The sequence below is a fragment of the Pangasianodon hypophthalmus genome, chromosome 4, assembly GCF_027358585.1.
Source record: "Pangasianodon hypophthalmus isolate fPanHyp1 chromosome 4, fPanHyp1.pri, whole genome shotgun sequence".
Lineage (NCBI taxonomy): Eukaryota > Metazoa > Chordata > Actinopteri > Siluriformes > Pangasiidae > Pangasianodon > Pangasianodon hypophthalmus.
In genome coordinates this window covers 17,971,397-17,990,821 of record NC_069713.1, presented here as the reverse complement: position 1 = coordinate 17,990,821, position 19,425 = coordinate 17,971,397, and the positions used below count along the sequence as shown (strand labels likewise).

The following is a 19,425-nucleotide window of genomic DNA, read 5'->3' as shown; positions in this document are numbered from 1 at the left end:
CACTTTTTTTTTTTTTTTTTTTAATAGATAAAAACGTATTTTTGTGCCTTACTTCCTGCTTCCATGTGTTCATAATGTCGAAGGTTAGCGATTAGCCATTAGCCAGTGTTCTCCTACATTATGTTTTCACAGTCTGTACACTCAGTGGATGAAAGTGAGCTATGAGCTGCCAGTTCCTGCTGTACTGTCAGGGTGGTCTGTTATATTCACTTCCATTAAATTTAACAATATGATGTTGCAAAGCAGCTTGACAGAAAACTGAATATGAATGTAGAGCATTAATGAGCAAGCCAGAGACCACAGGGACAAGAATACCACTCCCTGAGATGACCTGAGGAACCAGACTCCGAAGAAACCCATCCTCCTCTGGGTGACACCGAAAAAAGTGGGACTGCAAATCTTACTACTTGATAATGACTTTATGGGTTTTTTTGTTGTTGTTGTTTTTTTAAAGACAAGATGACCATCATCTATCAACTATCACCATAACTTGGATCTCACCGCACCTGTAATAAAACTATAATGGCTTGTGTAAATAAATAAGAGCTGCAATCATAAGGAATTTTTTTTTTTTTTTACACCCAAGAACTGCAAAAGGAACCCCTGCTGTGGACTATCATTACTTATTCAACACATCAGTGACCTAATTCTCAAGCGTCTTTGTAGGCAGGGATCCCTTTAACTGTAAAATAAATACAATACAGAATTATTTGATGAACATCCAATCATTCCACATGTAAAATATTATCTTGTTTATTTATTGGAGCCATAGACCTTTTCATTCCGGGCCTGTCCACTGACAGAACACAGGTTCAAGTAGACATGACAATTCTTTTTGAGTTACTGATGCTTGGATTAAACCGAGTCAATCCAAGTTACAAGTCACACAGCTTAATAACGATAAGGACCTAATAATAGATGGAACAACTTTGGTAATGGTAGGTTGTGATTAACACTGCTGTAACAAAAACAGTGACCATGTTATGTTTCATGGACTCCTGGGGTCTCTGTAACCCACTTTGAGAACCACTGCTTTAAATAATGCTCCTCTACGGAGGTGGTGCCATAAGTTCAAAAATGGCGAGGAGAAATTTGGTGAAGTAGCCGTTCTGAGATATTGGTGTTGAGTGAGACCATGTGAACAAATTCACTGTGACTGTTATGTTAGTAAAAGTATAATGTGCATCACTCATGGCTGTCTTGATTATTTTTCTACTGCATATCTGAGCACTAGGCTTCGAACACCAGGACAGGAGATGCGTTAAACATATAAGAACTGAAAGGCATGTGCATGTCATCTTTAGACGTGTAAAAATCTTTAAATTAATTTAATCAGCATTATTTACAGAACAAAAGGCGGTCATCAAACAGTGGAGTATACATGAGGGAGAACAGAAACAGAAAAGATGGATCCCTAAAAGGCCAAAGACGTCAGATAATACCCCCCATGCCACAAAAAAAAAGAAAGAAACAACATACACTCCTTCACTCAGTTTTACACTCACAGCAAATAGATTGAGAATGAAACCTCCCTAGAGTTGAACATAATTCTGACATTGCTCTCACATCTCTATAAATGGTATAAAGCAAATCTAAATGCCCAGTAAAGAAATATGACGTCCACTAATTACCAACAGCTCAACCAATCAAAACAGATTTTCTTATTACTCTTCTTTTTATAAAACTGTCAAATTTTACACTGAATAAAATAATTATATTTTACAACAATAGAAGTTCCAACAGTAAAATAGGCTTTTGTTGAGGTAATTACATCATTATGGTGCTTATACAAAATAAAAAATAGATTCTCCCCCCAAAAAACACAACCAACAGCAAAGTGTTTTGTGTTTGTTTTTTTTGTTTTTTTCTTCTTCTTCTCACAATATGGTTTAAACTTCATCTCCTCATTGAGGCCAAAGACTTCAAAAGGTCAGCTCTTCTGAGGCAGCATTAGTTATGGCACCCAGGTGCCCTGATGAGCTGCTCCTACATGCATACAGTCTCAATGCCGGGTTTTTGCAACATATAGTACTGACACCGGAACAGCTCAAGAGGGCAGCTTCTCCCAAATCACTAGCTTTAGTTTCAGCTCTAATGGACTATGCAGCTTCTGTCCACAGGAGGTAACCTGAACGTTAGCTGAAGACTCCGTGGCGATTGTACTTTATGTATTTTAAAACTTAACCCAAAGTCACTGGTGCATGGTGACTGGAGTGTGACCCTGTAGATCAGAAATGGAAGCCAGAAGAAATTTCTCCTTCATTGCCACCGATGCCGCCTGCAGAAAAACAATCGTTTTGCTTATAAAATGTCTACTTGAGGTTGCAGAACACCTCAGATAGAAAAGGCACAGAACTGGTCTTTGTAGCCCCAAAACCCTGGTTCTGTATTATAAGCGCATCCAAAGCTTTTTAGGACATTTTCCTCCCAGTCTGCACATGTCAATTTTGAGCAAACAATACCCTGAATGCTTGAAATGTTAAAACAACACTTGCACTATGTCTTAACTTACTCAAGACAAATGCTATGTGGTCAAACACTTTTGAGTTCATGTCACAAATTCGACCAAGTCTATGACACAGACAATGCACAACCTCTGGATGATATCGGACTGAGCGGAAATCAGACATGCAGAAGTAAATAGCTCGTCCTGAACCGTGCGCTATTTCCCAGGCAATTACGCCAATGAGAAATTAACCGTACAAAACTTACCATCTCTTTCTCAGTAGCTAAAACTAGCTCATACTCATACTCTGTGTTCAGGCATCACCACACGTGGTCCGAATCCACTTCACACACTTACAGCCTTGTCACCATAACACACAAACTGACACCTCCAGCATACATCACATTCTTATTTCTGGTCCTTCATGAATTTTCTTCACCACACGCACAGTTCAGGAAGAGCTATTACCAGCAACACACATAAAAACATACCGCTGCGTCTTTAAGGCTTCATGTTCCCCCCTGACTGACTTTTGCGCTAAGAAGGCCGTGCTGTGACATTATTGCATAATCGCATATTTTTCCGTTACTGGTTATCGCTGACATCACTACTAACAGCGTTATAATTATTACTATTGCTATGTACAAAACGTCCTGCGTGTTGAGTGGGTGTTTCTGCGACATCAGAAGGGCGTCTGCAGGTGCGTGAGATGCTGATTGGGAGAGGCAGCGTTCGGGGTGGAGCTGTTAGTCAGGTGGGTGGAGGAAGGGGAAGAGTCAGAGAGCTGCAGTTCCTCCAGTTTCTTCAGGTACTGATCGCGGAGTGCCAGGAGCTCCTTGTAGCGCTGTTCAACTGGGCTTTGCTGCCAAAACACACACACACACACACACACACCAAATCTTATATCACAATTGTATTGCAATATTTTCAAAACTGTGAACAGTAGAAGTATACATTACAGTAAACACACTTTTTTGGAAAAGACTCCATTTCAATTAAACAAGGTAGTGGTGTCTGTTACAACTTTAAATTGTGATTTCTGAACAGTCATGTAAACTGAAAATCAGAGAACAAACGTAAAAAAAAATAATATGAATAATCAAGACTTGCTGTGGAATAAACCAGTCCAGTGGAAGTGCAAACATACCAAATGCTCTTAATAATAATGTAATAAAAACAATCTGTAAACTGACCCGATACTGAGGATCTGTATAATGGCAGAGATTGGCCTGAAACGCTAGATGATAATTTATCAGACCTGATACACTGGTACACTGACGCTTCATAACGCCGACATAGATAGATACGGAACTGGTGGAAATACACCAGCTCTAGCGAGCACTGCAGACAGTCACTGTGTCCTGTACAAGAAACTAGTAACTACTTTCGTGTCATATGGTCCATATGCAATTTACTACATGACACATAATGCTGAAAGCATAAAGCTGACGTAAAGCAGTGTGAATGCCCGCCCTCTATAACCATATGGGTGTAACTGCAACAGTTTACAATGATTTAAGGCATGTAGTTTTGCTCAACAGCTGTAGAAACTGCCTGTGTCTTATTTTTACTGCTATACCATCCACCACTACCAAAGTAATTTACACATAACAGCTGCAATATTCCCTTCAACCACCAGAGGGCAAAAAGACAGCAAAAGTGCAGAGAAGCGCAATCCATCGCATCTCAGCTCCTTTTTGTTCCCAAGGAAGGTCAACATTGATCGGTGCTGCAGCATGAGATATTGCTAAAGCGCAGCAATTTCAAAACTTAATTACAGCTCATGTTTCTAGAAAAATAAAAGCACTCGCTGACTCTAAAGATTATCATGAAAGATCTACAGAACAATTCTCAATACTATAAATGACAGAGTAAATACTAAAGAAATCAGTGAATATCATGAAAATGGAGAGTGTTCATGTTGCATGATTAAGGTTTATATTTATATTAGTGATTGTACAGTGAGCACGACAGAACTATGAGACACGGAGCATGTGCATGCGTCAGTGTGTGTGTGTGTGTGTGTGTGTGTGTGTGTGTGTGTGCGCATGTCTGTTGTGGAGATAAGGCAGTGTGAGCGGCAGCTCTCCGTCGTGCCAGTCAGGACGTAATTAAACTGGGGAAAGAGGATTTTCTGCACCACTGAAGCTGAGAGGGTGGAACACACACTCACACACACTCACACACACTCACACACACTCACACACACTCACACACACTCACACACACTCACACACACTCACACACACTCACTCCCAAAGGCAATAACAAAGACACAGAAAAGAGGACATGAACAAGCACGCACACAAACACACAAGTTTGCACACTAAAAGCACTTTGTATACTCAGAAAAACACATTAACATGTAAATGCACCTAAGCAGCCCTTTCAGCTACCAAAGCTGAATTATCATCTTAATATCTTCATACCTGGTGCCGTATGCGAGGGTTCCAGCGGATATAGTAATTCACCCAGAGCTCTAGGTGGCGCATGCTGGCTACAGGGTAAAGCACACGGCTGGCCTCGTGTGTGTAAAAGGGGTTCACATAGGACGACATGTCACTGTTTATCAGAGACCACAGGGACACCGTCTTTGATCGGACTTTCTGGGGGAAAAAAAATACAACAAGAGCACTTTTAGTAAGACATTCACAGCTAAAATGAAGAAACAGATGACAACTTAAACTCTTAACGCTTTGTGTAAGTGCTTTGATATGACCAATGCAGTAAGATATCAGTGCTATTAGGCAAAATACAACAGAGCATCAATGAGCAGTAATGAGCAATGAGAGAGAAGCCCAGCGCTCCGAGATGGAAAACACAGCTGAGGAGCTGAGGTGTGCGAGTGTGACGTGAACCTGCATTCTGTAACACAGTTTTTGTTGCACTTGGCTCTGAGGGCCATACAATCAATGTTTCATCTCCCTTAAGTGCACCCTGCTCCGATTTAGATGCACTGAAGCGTATCACATGCTCTACTTCACACAATGAGCAGAGAGAGAGAGAGAGAGAGAGAGAGAGAGAGAGAGAGAGAGAGAGCACAAACAAAAGCCAAAATTATCTCATCTCAAAACAGGCTTTTGATAGACAGCAGCTGCAATGATCTCTTTATTAGGGTGATAAATATCTGGCCAATGACCAATGACTAAATCCCCTATAAATATTTATTACTATTTTGTGTAGATTCATGACATATAATCTGAAATAAGTTCATTTTAGTTCCAGGTTTTAACACTATAAAAATGTGGAAAATGTTAAGGGGGTAAATATGCACAAGACTGTAAAAACCACAGAACAATAGTGACAGGATTGATGTGACCAATGCTTCTGTTTGCGTTTCTTACAAGGTTTTCACGGATGCTCTCGCAGTTGTAGAGGAACGTGCCAAAGCGACAGCTGTACAAGTGATCCAGGACTGTTATGAGAAAATGCTCATTGAACTCAAAGGCTGTTGGGAACTGTAGAAAGAACATAAGAATCAAATCTCTGTCAAAGGCATTTTATTAAAGCTAGGTGGCAAAAATATCATATATCATGATACTTAATTACATTTTATGGATAGACATCATGATCAAGTTAGCTAACAGCAAAACAGCAGGGCTGTAATAAAACAATACAAAAAAAAACATGAAAAGCTGAATTATAATTTTATTTCTAAAATTATTTATCTAGGAAAACTAGGAAAAGAAATATTTATTATTAAAATAGAATTTATTATCCAATCAGCAACTGCAGTAATGGAGCTGGTCAGTGTTTTACTGACATTGCAGAAAAGTGTATTGTAGCATAATTTATTACAATACTGATAACATCAATTCGACCAGTTTCACTGTTATTAATTATGTAAAATTTCTCACAGAAAAACCCTATGAACCTGGTGTCATTTAGGGCTCTGACTACTGATCATAAGATTCAAATCCCGATACTTTCAGGTGCCACTGCTGCTGCTAGATCAAGACCCTTCATCTGTATCTGCTCAGCTCAATCATAAGTCACTTTGGATAAAAATGTCTGCCAAATTAGGAAACGTAAATGTAAAGCAACGCTGGCTATTCACAGTCTGTAGCACTGACAGTAAAGGCAGACGACATCAGATCAGCTCTATTAATAATGCAGTGTAAAGCAAATTAAATGTGGCTTGGATGATAAAGGTAACATTTCCTGATGTTACATTTTACATCCACTTCCTGATGTAATGGATTAGTGTTTGCTTTACTTGCCAGCAGTTCATAAACTAAAAGGTAATGAATTCATTTCTCACAATACCGCTTACCTGTTTGGTCATCTGCCACACACAGTCTATGAACTGTAAGAATATCGGCGACCTGTCCTGATCCGCGTGGTTTTTGTCTCCGTGGCCGATTCTCTGCACGTGCATTTACACAAACACACACCTTACTCTTAAGTGAACATGTAAAGCTAAAGTAATAAAATATACCTTTGTGGTTTTACAGAATGCACTTCAAGCTACAGTTCACATTTAAGTTTACTAGTGCGTAGAGAACGCATACACACCGAGGCGAACTTGTGTCCGAAGCTGATCCACTCCTTCTCGATCAGCACCTGGAAGCCCCTGAGCGTGCGGTAGTACGAGTCCAGCATCAGCATGGCCAGAGAGGTGAGCTGAGCCGTACGGTCCCAGCCGTCACTGCAGTGCACCACCACCGAGCTGCCCGAACACACTTTATCTGCTACCTGAATTGCTCCTGACAACACCAGCTACAGCAGGACGAGAACACGTCATGTAAGATATCCGGCGAATATTAACATTACGACTAACTGTGATGTGAACATTAAATCTCTGCAGCAGTTTTTAATCTAATTTGCATATCGGATGTGATTGGTGCAAAGCCATGAAGCTTCTTTTGTGATCATACATAATGCACCATAAATCTTTTGTTCCAAGAAAATACTAAAGACATTTCTGTTTTAAATGGAAATCTTTGATTATTAACACTGCATTAACCAAACTGGACTTGTATAATAATTCTGTATCCAGTGTAACATATATTTTTTTAAAATATCTCAATCAGTATCCAAGAGGATGCAACAATTTAAATGTCATGTTATTAATCTTTAAGTATTATTTCTTAAATACTACAAATTTTGGCTGTCTGATGAACATGAAAAATATCAAATAATTGAAAAGAATGAAAAGAATGATCAAATAATTAAACCCTATTCTGAAAATTGGTGTGGTGAAGTTTCCCTTTTTTGTCTGTATCTCAACCACTAGTAAAGTTCTCAGATTTTAAAATCTGGTTACCTTAAACCGGCTCTTTAACCAGCATGATCTTCGCAGGAAGGCAGCCTAGGCAAGTTTTGGTGAAATCTATTTATGGCTTTATGTGTTAAAATACAGTATGTTATATGGAGAAAAACTCAACTTTCTCTGAAACCTACTCTTTTTGTCTTATTTGGCTTATTTGGCTTATTATTGCCATAATTCAGCCGTTTGCTTTTATGGTGCAGTTTATACAACATGATTATTCAAAACTTTTAACCAGTGGCAATAATATTAAAAGTTATTCTGGCTTTACCTTTATGTGCTCCAGCCAGTGAGTGGACTCCAGGCTGGACAGCCAGTGGGACTCCTCCACATTGGGGTAAACAATATCCTTCAGCTTCTTTAGTGACTCTCTCATCACGTGGATGTTGTGGATGTCGAGGAAGACCAGCTCTGCATTCTGATAGGCGTCTTCACCCTCGTAACCGCCTCCTGTGGCCTAGGGGTCACAAGTGAAAGGTCAAAGCATGAAGCGGACAGTGCATAGTTGAGAGGAGACACCATGCTCGCCACACAGCTGAGTCAGTAACACTAATGAATCAGTGCAGACCTTTTCAAAATGCTACGTCAGCAGACTAAATACATCAGTGCCATATTAGTGGTCCACTTCAGTTTCATTTCAGGCAGTTTGTGCTTTTGCCACACACACAGACACACACAGTCTCACAGTTCTGTCTTCTGTTTGCTCAACTCTACCTCATTCGTTACGTCAGTCGACATGATGAGTAACGAATCAAGCAGACAAAACCAACAAGCCTACAAATGGGATGAGAACAGAACAGAACACAGTCCATGTCTAGAAAGTAAAACTACAAATCATCCATACACTCATGGGTCGAACATGGATTACGATGATTTAGCAGAATCACCATGATACAGATGGAGATATATTCCAGTAACCAAGATGCAGTGGTGCAATGATCATAACTTTAACAAACAAATATGAAATCAATCTTTTACTATGGTCTGTCATAGTATTTAACTTCCATATAAGTAACATATCTATACCTGCATATTATTATCACTTAAAAACATATCCTAAACACGCTGATCCAGCATTACCCTGATAAACTAGTGCATGCTTTCATAACCTCGAGATGGCCAACCTCGTGATTTTTCATGATAAAAAGTAAATAAAAATTCTCCCTTCTACTCAAAATGTATGACTAAGGTGAAATGTTTGTCTCCTTATCTTTCTATGCATACTTTGCAAAGGCAGGTTATACAAGATAATGCAAGAGACACACTATCCACACACTAGTGCTATACACTTGCTGTGGGTGCCTCTCTGGCCGCGCACACTGCTAGATGCACTCAGCACCCGTCTTGGCTGATCTGTGTCATATGCTAATCTTAAAGCTTTGTGGTTGGAGAAACATGCTGTCATACTCCTTACTGTAATGAGCCTACTTATTAAATGCACTCACTTCCGGCAACTGCACAACTTTGCATTTAGCACGTAAGGCTTTAGTATGCCTGTAATGACAGCATGAAGTTTGAAAATCGATCTGGTATTCATTTTAAGACGGATTTAGAATTGGGAAAATTATTACATAAAAATAACATATTGGGTGAAAATTGAGAAAAAAAAAGTTTTAATTTTTATTAAAATTCATGTAGTTTCAATAAGTACATCCAATAACCAAATGACTAAGTAATAAAATGCAAGAGTAAAACAGAATCCATATGATCTGTTAAAAGTGCTATCACACCGTGGTTATTTGCCATGCTATTCAGTTATTATTAATTATGAGGCATTAAATTAAGATAACTTTCCAGCCTTATCTGGTGAGTTACAGTACAGGTGGTAAACATAGAGGGAAAAAAAATCATGGAAAATTTATTTATTTATTTATTTTTTTTTTTTTAAACAGTTTTCCTGCATTGAAAAAAGTGGAGAGCAATGTGAGGTGGTACAGAGATGCTGAAGGTCTTCGAGATGCAGCAACTGTTAGAGAAATGTTATAAAATTGTTAGTTAAATTCATTAATCGCTTTGCAGGAAGGACAGAGCACAGAATGATCACATATCACCTCCAAAGCTCCAAATGTTGTTACTTTCTGTAACTGAGATTAATATTTATTCTCCTGCTAGTTTTCTGACTATGGATTTATTAAAGGCCTGCTGTTAATCCCGAGGCTTACTTCCATCAGCCTGTGGAAGATGGTTTTTTTTTTTTTTTTTTTTTGCATAAACTCTGGAACAGTGTTTCAGAGCATGTCAGGAACCTTCTATAACTCTGTGGCTATTTTAATACAGAATTAAAACGTACTTGTTTAACCTCACCTCTTCTTAGTTAATAGCAATTTTCAGTGAATTACAGTGAACAACTGTAAGTTGTTACAGATGTGCATTATCATAAATCTAACCATTTAATGCAATGCTATATAAATTAATATTCATCCTATTACAAAAGTACAAATGAGATATCACAGGAAATATGAAATGTGCACAGTTCCACATCCCCAGTTTTTCAAGAAGCCTCTATAAACCTCTCACCTTGTTGGCCACAGCATTAACGTTAGGCCTGGCGTCATAGATGGTGAGTTTGGGCGTGTTGTTGGCCTCACGGATGACGTCGAGGTAGCGCTCGTCGTCTTTATTGCGCTTGCCACTCATTCCCACCAGGGGCTGACTACAGCGCATTATCACCGCCTGCTTCTCCCTGTGGATCCATGACAGCACCTGCACACACAAGGAAAAGTCACTCACACTGTATGTTCTGTATTTATCTCTGAAATGAGCTTTACTAGGTCTTATTGATGGTCCATGTGGTAAGGACTCGAGATCCAGGCTCACCGGTATACGACAGCGTGAGCGGAACGTGGCCACTCGCCGCAAATCCTCATCTGGGGTCTGGAATGGGACAACCAGGATGGTGGGGTAAGTGTCACACAGATCATAGCTCGAGTTGATGAAAGAAATCCTCCACCTCTCATTAGGCAGACCCTAGAAAAAGCAGAAGAGAATATTTCTGTCATTAGGGCTTTACAGTGCAGCAATATTATCACATGTGCTAGAGGAAATTTACTGTAAACCCACTTGAGTGTGTTAGTGCATGCATGTATGGTGTACATTTCTACATCTATGTTTTTTTTTTGTTTTTTTTTTAAAACCAGTGCTCATGGTAGCCAAATATGCAATTCGTGAGCTATTATCACTGAATGCTGAAACACTTTCTCCACAAGCTCTCACACAATGTGCAAAGACGAAATCAAATATGACACCATCATAAGTACCTATAATGAAATCGAAATAATATATTTCGAAATGAAAAATAATTTTTCTGTAATAGAGAGTCAGTAAACAGTTTATGGATAATTTAAAATGGATTCTGTAAACCTAAGAACTGCTGCTGTAATCATCAAGACTGTCCCAAGACCCTTATTTACAATATATTCATACTGAACATCCTTTCAACACACTTAGTACTATTCGACTTTGTAGTATACAGTTGTGGAAAAGTAATTTATATTAGTTATAAATTTATAGTTATATTATTTATATTATTATTGTTATTTATAATCGCACTATCCAGTGTCACCCAGAAGAGAATGGGTTCCCTTTTGAGTCTGGTTCCTCTCAAGGTTTCTTCCTCATGCTGTCTCAGTGTTTTTTTTATTTCAATTGTCACCTCTGGTTTGCTCATCAGCGATCTAAATCTACATCCGGATTTCTGATTTTTTGTGACAATGTCTATTGTTAGAAGCGCTTGATAACCATCAAAGTGACAGACTTTGAGAAGAAGGAACATGCAATACTAGCATAAAATGGTTATTTAGGGATAGTTAGACATAGAACAAGACTGAAAGTTAGATGTTGAGCTCATGGTGTTAGGAGGAATGCGAAAAATTATCTGGCACAAATCTGTATTTTAAAAGACAGAAAAATGAATGACCACCTTCGCATTTCACAAAATGAACATGTAATTGCCTTTTACATTCCGTGCTTGTCTACAGTTAAAATGATGAATTGTACCACTTATGGAGATTAACACTTTTTAGCAATATTATTAAGTACATTTTTATCTGAGTGCTACACTATTGCAATTTGTGTGCCAACACTTGCAACATTTCTAGAATCAATGCTAGCTGGTCAAAATGTGAAAGTACAGAGACCTGAGGCTGGATTTCTCAAACATGTTAGTAAAGTTGAAGGTTGGAGAGCAGCCATGCTTGTCCAACTCATCATATTCATAAAAGCAATAACTAATCCCATATCAGCATTCAGTCGTGAGAGGCCTGATAAATTTGACCAAACTGCACTGGAATAAAAAAAAAAAAAAAAAAAAAGATTACACCTCGTTCAGCAGCTTTACTGTGACAAGCCTGATGGCCACTAAGAGCATTACAGGCCAGCCACAATGTATTGTCAAATCTGCAGAGAACTGCAAAAACTGTAATCAATTCAAACCAATTCATCAGCCCAAGTTCCAAAATAAATAAATAAATAAAAAAGCAAAGAGGATAAGAGAGGATTTGCTGAATAAATCACAAGACCTGCTCCTAGCCCCGAGCATAACTGTTTATAAGTCTTCATAGTATGAATTGAGCAAACAAGTCTGGGTAAAATCTGCACAATCTAGGTTAATACAAAAAATGTGTCCAAGACCAGAGATGAATTCAACACTGAGCAGCTGGGAGTGTGTCCACAAAGCAATGTGTGAGCAGTGTTACCGGATCACCGTGAAAATGGCTCCAGTTGCTCTGTTCCTCACCTGACGTCTGTATTCATCCATGGCTTTGTAAACTGCCCAGCCGTTCTCCTCAAACTTCTCCTGGCTCAAATATGAAAAGATTGGCTATAGTTTGGGGGAAAAAAATAAGACAATGCGTCAAATGCAGAGACACAAACAAACATGGAATCACATTCTAATGAGTGGATTTGGGATGGAGCTCCTCTAAGTCAGATGAGTATCCCGCATACTGCACAAAACAGATGCTAACAACAACAATAACAATAATAATAATAATAATAATAATAATAATAATAATAATACATATGTGGATGATGGTGTGTTTGAACTGACCAGTCCATGAGAGAGAGGGAATGCATATTTAAAAAGCTCCCCAAAAATGTCTCTGCGACTGTGACCTTCCTGCTTCAGAGCAAACCTCAAGTTCCTCATGTCCTATAAACACACACACATTCTATCATGTTAGCTGCTGAACAAGTTTTCATCTATTAACTGACATCTTTATCCAGGTCATCAGAGTGAATTTCTAAAACCACATTACGCTGACCTTGTTAGAACTCTGCAGAGAGAACAGGCGCTTGTGTATGCATGCAGTGCCAACTGACATGTTCATGCATTATCTGATTTAATGATTGATTGATTTGAAGATTGATCCTAAACTTGTCTAAAATAGTTTTGAAGCTTTTGTTTAAATAATATAACCTGACCAGTGAGATATTACTGTCCTGAATCTGGGAATGTTACCTTGCAGGTGATGTCCAGCCCATAAGAGTTCTCTCCTCGGCTGGAGGCTCCGCCCATCTTCTCTATCCTGCTGATGACACCAAGGGGCACATCCAGCGTAACCGTGACCTCCTGAGATACACACAGCAACACTAATCAGTACTACAACTACTATTCTATAATAAATAATCTACACCCATGTTTCATATTAAACATACAGGGCCTGATCTACTAAGCTGCCTGTTTTCAAGAGTAATTAGGTCACATTCTGCATGAAAAACCTTGTGTGTTATGTATAAAATGTGGACATGGCAATGAACACATGCATTTGAGTGAGGATTACACAAAAAGCAGGAAGTAATGGAATTGGGGGTATGGCAGATTACATATTCTGTCTAATGCACTTAACTTTAGGCAGCTAGCAGCAGCCAAACTGGCACATGATTATGTCCACTTCCCAAAGCCAGGTGTAAATTAGTGAGTTGTTGAAAAACATGTGAGTTGCTCTGAGCTTTATATAACATTGGTCTGAGTTGCCAGGTGTATGGTTTATCCTCAAAACTGAGATAACTGTAAATATAACCACTGCCATTTCCATAAATCTAAAACAGAAAGAAATGTAATTACATTTTCAATGTGAATAAATGGCTGTTCTCATAAGGCATACAGTATGTGCATTATTACACTATTATTAGGCTTATATTACTTTCTGGGCAATAAATCTTACAGTCTTATCATTATTATAGCAGGATGTACTAGTGCACATGTAGAACAAGCTTGCAGGTCAGTTTTAATATTTTCAGCACAACTGCTGACTTGGGAAACTGTACAGATTTAAGCACTCCCACATACAGGTGAGAGCGGAAATATTAATAAAAGTTTTCCAGTCGAAAATCCCACTCTTTTGCCTCTCCTTTCTCTCACTCTATCTCCAACAGATCATGGTAACAGCTGAAACTTGCAGCAGGACTGCAGGTGCCTCCTGGCCTGTGCCAACCGTAGACAGTGCCAGCACACAGATGAAAGACTCCCTCATATGATATTCGTACTGCCCTCCCTTTTCTTTTTCATGCCTATCGCTTGTTTTTTTTTGACACTTCACTCTTGCACAAGGACAAACATGACATGTTGCATTGCTAAGAGACAGGATTAACTAAAGGGAGGAAGACAGAAAACATCTCAAGGTAGAGAGACTGATAGAGAGACATGTAAAGAGACAAAAAGAAGAAATGAAAAAAAAAGGGACGGAAGAGTGTGAGAGAGGTGTGAGAGAAACCTTTCAGACAGAGCTGGCAGGTCATCAGAAGAACTGGGAGCTGCTGGATGTTGCACTGCTGAAGAGGTGGAGCGAGGTGAAGGGAGGAAACCTGACTCATACTGTCTGAAACATCTCCACTGAGCACATTTACCTCAAATAGAAAAGCTGAAGTATCTGAGAGCTGCTCTGAGAGAAGTGTGCGCTGCAAGCTCTGTCATTCTTTTCTCAATAAAACTCTGTGTTGTGAAGCTAAAGATACACACAGCCGCTCACCGAGTCAGTGCTCTTGAAGTACAGTCTGTAATTGGTGATGAACACTTTCCCTTTGAGCGCTCCATTGAACGGGCACATGTAGATGAGGTCTTTGTCTGAGAGAAAACATAAACGGCTCACATAAAGATGGAGCAACATAGACATACACATTCACATTTTATTTCAGTAAATTGTTTAATATTTAAATGCAGCTGAATATTAACTGGGCTAAAATCTTATATTTCTACATTAGCAAAGAGCTACGCTATGTGTTCGAACCCATTACCCACAGTAATGTTTTGTTAGTGATATTTAGCTACATTTGACATTTTCAATCTACCTGGGATCCATGGAAAAACTGACCATTTTTAACTTCACTCTTAATAATTTTTTAATTCGTGGACCGGAACTAACTGCCGTGTTATTGATCAATAACACATGAGATAACATATGAGACTCAGCCACAAGAAAGTCACTCCAATAAGTGCCTGCTGGAAACTTCACTAGCTGCATGTAACATTACTTTTAGGACACTTGGCTTAGGTTTGAAAATGAACACTTTTTAATTCATAATTAAAAAAATGTGAGAAATAATTACATGCCATAAAATGATGTGGATTTATTTATTTAGATCACTTTAACTCATCAAATGACACATCATTTAACCAAAAAAAAAAAAAAAAAAAAAAAAAAAAAAAAAAAAAAACACATTTCAAGACTCCGGACTTGCATTAGGCTAAAAGAAGAACATGGGATCTTAAACTTATCAGTAGTAAAATCATGATCAATAGATGATGACACTTGTATAGAAAACAAGTAATAGCATATATATATATATATATATATATATATATATATATATATATATATATATATATATATATATATATATATATATATATATATATATTCCTAAATACTAGTAAATACAATACAAACTAACAAAATACTTTAATGTGACATGCAAAATGTTACCTATATGAAATGTTGTAGTGGATGTTAAATCTACACAGAAAAAGTTTATGCTCAGTAGCATTTTAGTCCTACCATCTTCCTGTATAGAAGACATGAAATGTGATTTGATTGCACAATGTAGTAATGCAGCTTGTCAGATCTGAGCTGGAGAACAGAGGGGCAGTCCTAAAGGTCCTTCTAAATTTAGCCTCTCTTTACCAAGATCCTGCCGAATGTTTACAGTCAGCACTGAATATTCCCCAGTAATAGGCTTTAATTCTTATTAAATATTATGACTAGATATCTTCATTGCTGTGAAATAACTTTCCATGTATTAGGGCTTAACATAGTGTCACTATCTGTATCTGTTTAGTGCTTCAGATATCTGTATCTGTATTTTGATTTAAATTTGAAGTGGATGTGGCCTAAATCTGTTTATTTTATTTTTTAATTAAATATGAAGCATACTCCCCAGAGAACACAGGCAAAAAGGAAAAAAAAACAAACAGCACTGTCAGCAAAGTCTGCGAATTCTGGCTCTGTTAGTTCTGTATCACTCTAGTTCATAATTTTCAATAGACATTTCTTTTTTATTCCACCTCACACAGTTATTTTTGTTTGTACCTGCCTGTGGTACTTTCTAGATAGCTTTTCCAGGTAGTTACTAAGGACCACTGCATGTTCATGTTAATGAATGTGGTTTTTATTTGTTTGACTTCCTTTGTGCGTGCCCGAATGTAAAAACCTCTCACTCGTGTCATTTTTTGTTGCGTCCTATATGCAAAATGACAAACAGTGCACCTTCTATTCTTATCTGCATTTGCATGTGTTTAGAGCACATTGTCTGTTCAACCCAAAAAATATATTCATATTCAGTTACATTCCTAGCATTAGATAATGTGTACATTAAAATCATTTAATGTACAAAACACATCACCCTTAGATATAGTACTAAACATCTAGATACACACAATGATTTAAAAAAAAATGGCAAGGGCAATTAGTATGTTACACTACCACACAAACACACACATACGTGCGCGCACACACACCCACTCACCTATCACTCTCTCTTCTCCCGGCAGTAAGGCAACATCTGCTAGTGGCTCCATCTTCAGACTCTCCCTGGATGCCTGTCAACACACACAGGAACATCAGGCTGACATGGGGGTGTGTGTATGTCAAACAAACACATCTCACAGTGACGCTATAATAAGTTCTCCACTACACAGCAAAAATGTATTCCAAAATGTTGGCCAACCTCAGGCATAACTCGCTCTGTATGAGTGGTGGGGAAAACACAGCTACACTTTCAATTAAAAAAAAAAAGTGTGAGAGTCAGAGCAGGACAGTGAGAGTAGTGGAGGACAAGAACAAAGCAGAACAGCTCTCTTTCACTCCAGCTCTTGTGTGTTTGTGTGTGTATGTGGACACAGATCCAGATCGGCTTTCTCTGGGTCATTTTCCTGCTGGCAGTTGAAGCCCAGTGAAGTGGAATGTAACACACACATTCAATTCACTCGCTGCAGGCTAATGGCCATCATCACGTGACGGCTTCTGGGTTGAGCTCTGCTTTATGGAGATGGCTAATGAAGCAGCCAAACATACACAGACATATAGTTCCTCTCTTAATAACACAGGGGAACTGGATTACCAAATGACAGAATAAAGACTGTTGGCAGAAGCTGACAGCGTTTTCACACTCAAAACCTGGGACATCATGGTCATACCTTTACTGGTATAGTGACTACAGTGGTGTCCTCTGTCGAGCTGGTCCCTGTTCGCTGGCTCAAATGACCTGTTATCAGTCATGCTGCTTCTTACAATTGCTATCTTACATTTGTAACAGATTGAAATTTAAAGGATTTTTTTAAAAAGAAAAAGGAAAACTGTTTGGAGATTGAGAGTTCCAGTCCTAACAATGTCATGGCCATGCGTGGCCAGGAGCTCTCTGGGTGTTAGGGATGGCTTACTCTCTGCTATCAGTCACAGCGACACTAGGCAATCGTGGCCATTTCTGAGCTCATGTATGCAAATGAGGGCAGGCTTCCTCCAAGTGTGTTATGCTGTGCTGTATATTAACTGGCTGCGTAAGAAATTTAAAAGAATCTCTTACAAGTCACTGATTTTAAACGCCCTGTAAAAACAGAAATGGTTTTTGTGTCACCACAGAACTGAAAAAACTGCTTTAAGCACTGAGTTTATATTTTTCTTAGGCTCTGTTCAGACTTTGTATGGCCATGCATTATGAGTGTTTCAATCACAAGAGGATGACTAAAACGGATAGGCCTTAACACCTGGTATTTTCATGCGTCTCGTACGCGTCTCCATTGACCACTTGTGATCACGTTTCATCAACAGCAAGATTGCCAAATCTGCCAAGAGCAACCCGAGTGTAATTCAAAACCAAACAGCAATATACTAGCCAATACCAAACAAAAAACTCAGACAAAGTGTTTATCTGTTGAATGGCATTTCCTTATTAAATCATCAGGTGCTCACATGGTTCTGTAAAATCTTTAATCAAACTGTCTCTCATACTGCACAGGACTGGCTTATCTACTCATATTTTTGTCCTTTCAATGATCAGACACATGAAGAGTGAGTTATTTGCACACTTGCTGATGATTTATAGCTCTTAACAGCTTTATAATGATATTTCCTTTAACAACACCACCAGACATCTGAAAATGTGCTGCCAAAGACAAAATCCACCCAACATCAAGACCATCTTTGCAAAATTAGATCTACTAATCTCAAACATTAATTCTTAAGAAAGCAGTATTAAAAGCATTCACTAAACTAAATTTGTCCTGTATTATTATATATATATTGTCATAAATAAAAAAGCTTTGAGAGCGAAAGAACAATTTACAGACACAAAAAGTCTCCTTAATAACAAGCAGAGCTCATGCTGAGAACAGTAACAATATGGCAGGTGCATGCTTGAGTATTTAAGTAACAATTAATGAGGTTTAATTAATATGATTTAGACTATTCAAAACACCTATGCAGCAGACACAAAAAGTTAAGCCACAGACAAAGTTAGCACCTTATGTGCAATAATAGCGTAGGTGGACAGTATAAAATAGGTCAGTCATGCCTGAAAACTGTGAACTTGGCAACCCAGGTGATTTTTCAATGTAAGGGAATTACAGAACATATCGCTGTTCATGTTACAAATATAATGTGGTCAAATGCGTCTCAGAAGACATATTTGACCGTGTTCACACTTGTATTTAGCACTGTGCACTTGTAAACTGATAACCTGAGACAGATGTTAATATCACGTGTGAATGGGGCCTCAGTGGTACTGAAACACAGAACAAAGTAGATGTTCACATAAATTCCCCACGTAAAAGTGCATGTGCCAAAATAGCGTGACACACTGAAAAAGAGGAAAGAGAGAAAAGAGAATAAGAGGAAAAAGGGTGGTCAGAGATCGAAAGAGAGAGAGCGAGAGAGAGAGAGAGAGAGAGAGAGAGAGAGAGAGAGAGGGAGGAAGAGAGAGTGCAAGAGAGTGAGCAAGAGCAAAAGAGAGAGAGAGAGACAGACAGACAGACACGGATGAATGCTTTTTTGATGGTGACAGAGGTGACACACACACAAACACACACAGGGCCTGGCACTATGGAGAACTGCCACTCTCACCTGCCAGGTGTTAGGAGCAGCACTAACATATGTACAGTCCAGCAGTGGTCCAGCTAAAAGTGTACTAGCATGCCAACTCCCTGTCTGCCTGCCGTTTCCCCACATCCAACCGAGAGGCCACCGTCTGCCAACAATGCCACTGCGTGCGTGTGTGTGTG

The 19,425-nt window shown here is 38.7% G+C and overlaps 1 protein-coding gene across 3 annotated transcripts in view; it reads right to left on the bottom strand.

The window, feature by feature from the left end:
• Positions 1 to 737: 737 nt before the first annotated feature.
• Positions 738 to 19,425, bottom strand: part of mtm1 (myotubularin 1) — a 28,441-nt gene continuing 9,753 nt past the window's right edge. For all 3 annotated transcript variants that reach the window (XM_026936037.3, XM_026936036.3, XM_026936038.3), the window contains 13 exons: positions 16,677 to 16,749; positions 14,684 to 14,778; positions 13,174 to 13,284; positions 12,763 to 12,864; positions 12,451 to 12,534; positions 10,533 to 10,682; positions 10,233 to 10,418; positions 7,987 to 8,172; positions 6,962 to 7,165; positions 6,720 to 6,812; positions 5,791 to 5,904; positions 4,876 to 5,052; positions 738 to 3,308 (listed from right to left, as the gene is read on the bottom strand). In XM_026936037.3, coding sequence (XP_026791838.1) covers positions 3,129 to 3,308; positions 4,876 to 5,052; positions 5,791 to 5,904; positions 6,720 to 6,812; positions 6,962 to 7,165; positions 7,987 to 8,172; positions 10,233 to 10,418; positions 10,533 to 10,682; positions 12,451 to 12,534; positions 12,763 to 12,864; positions 13,174 to 13,284; positions 14,684 to 14,778; positions 16,677 to 16,749 — 1,755 coding nt within the window. In that variant the 3' untranslated portion in view covers positions 738 to 3,128. The remainder of the gene's footprint in view (positions 3,309 to 4,875; positions 5,053 to 5,790; positions 5,905 to 6,719; positions 6,813 to 6,961; positions 7,166 to 7,986; positions 8,173 to 10,232; positions 10,419 to 10,532; positions 10,683 to 12,450; positions 12,535 to 12,762; positions 12,865 to 13,173; positions 13,285 to 14,683; positions 14,779 to 16,676; positions 16,750 to 19,425) is intronic.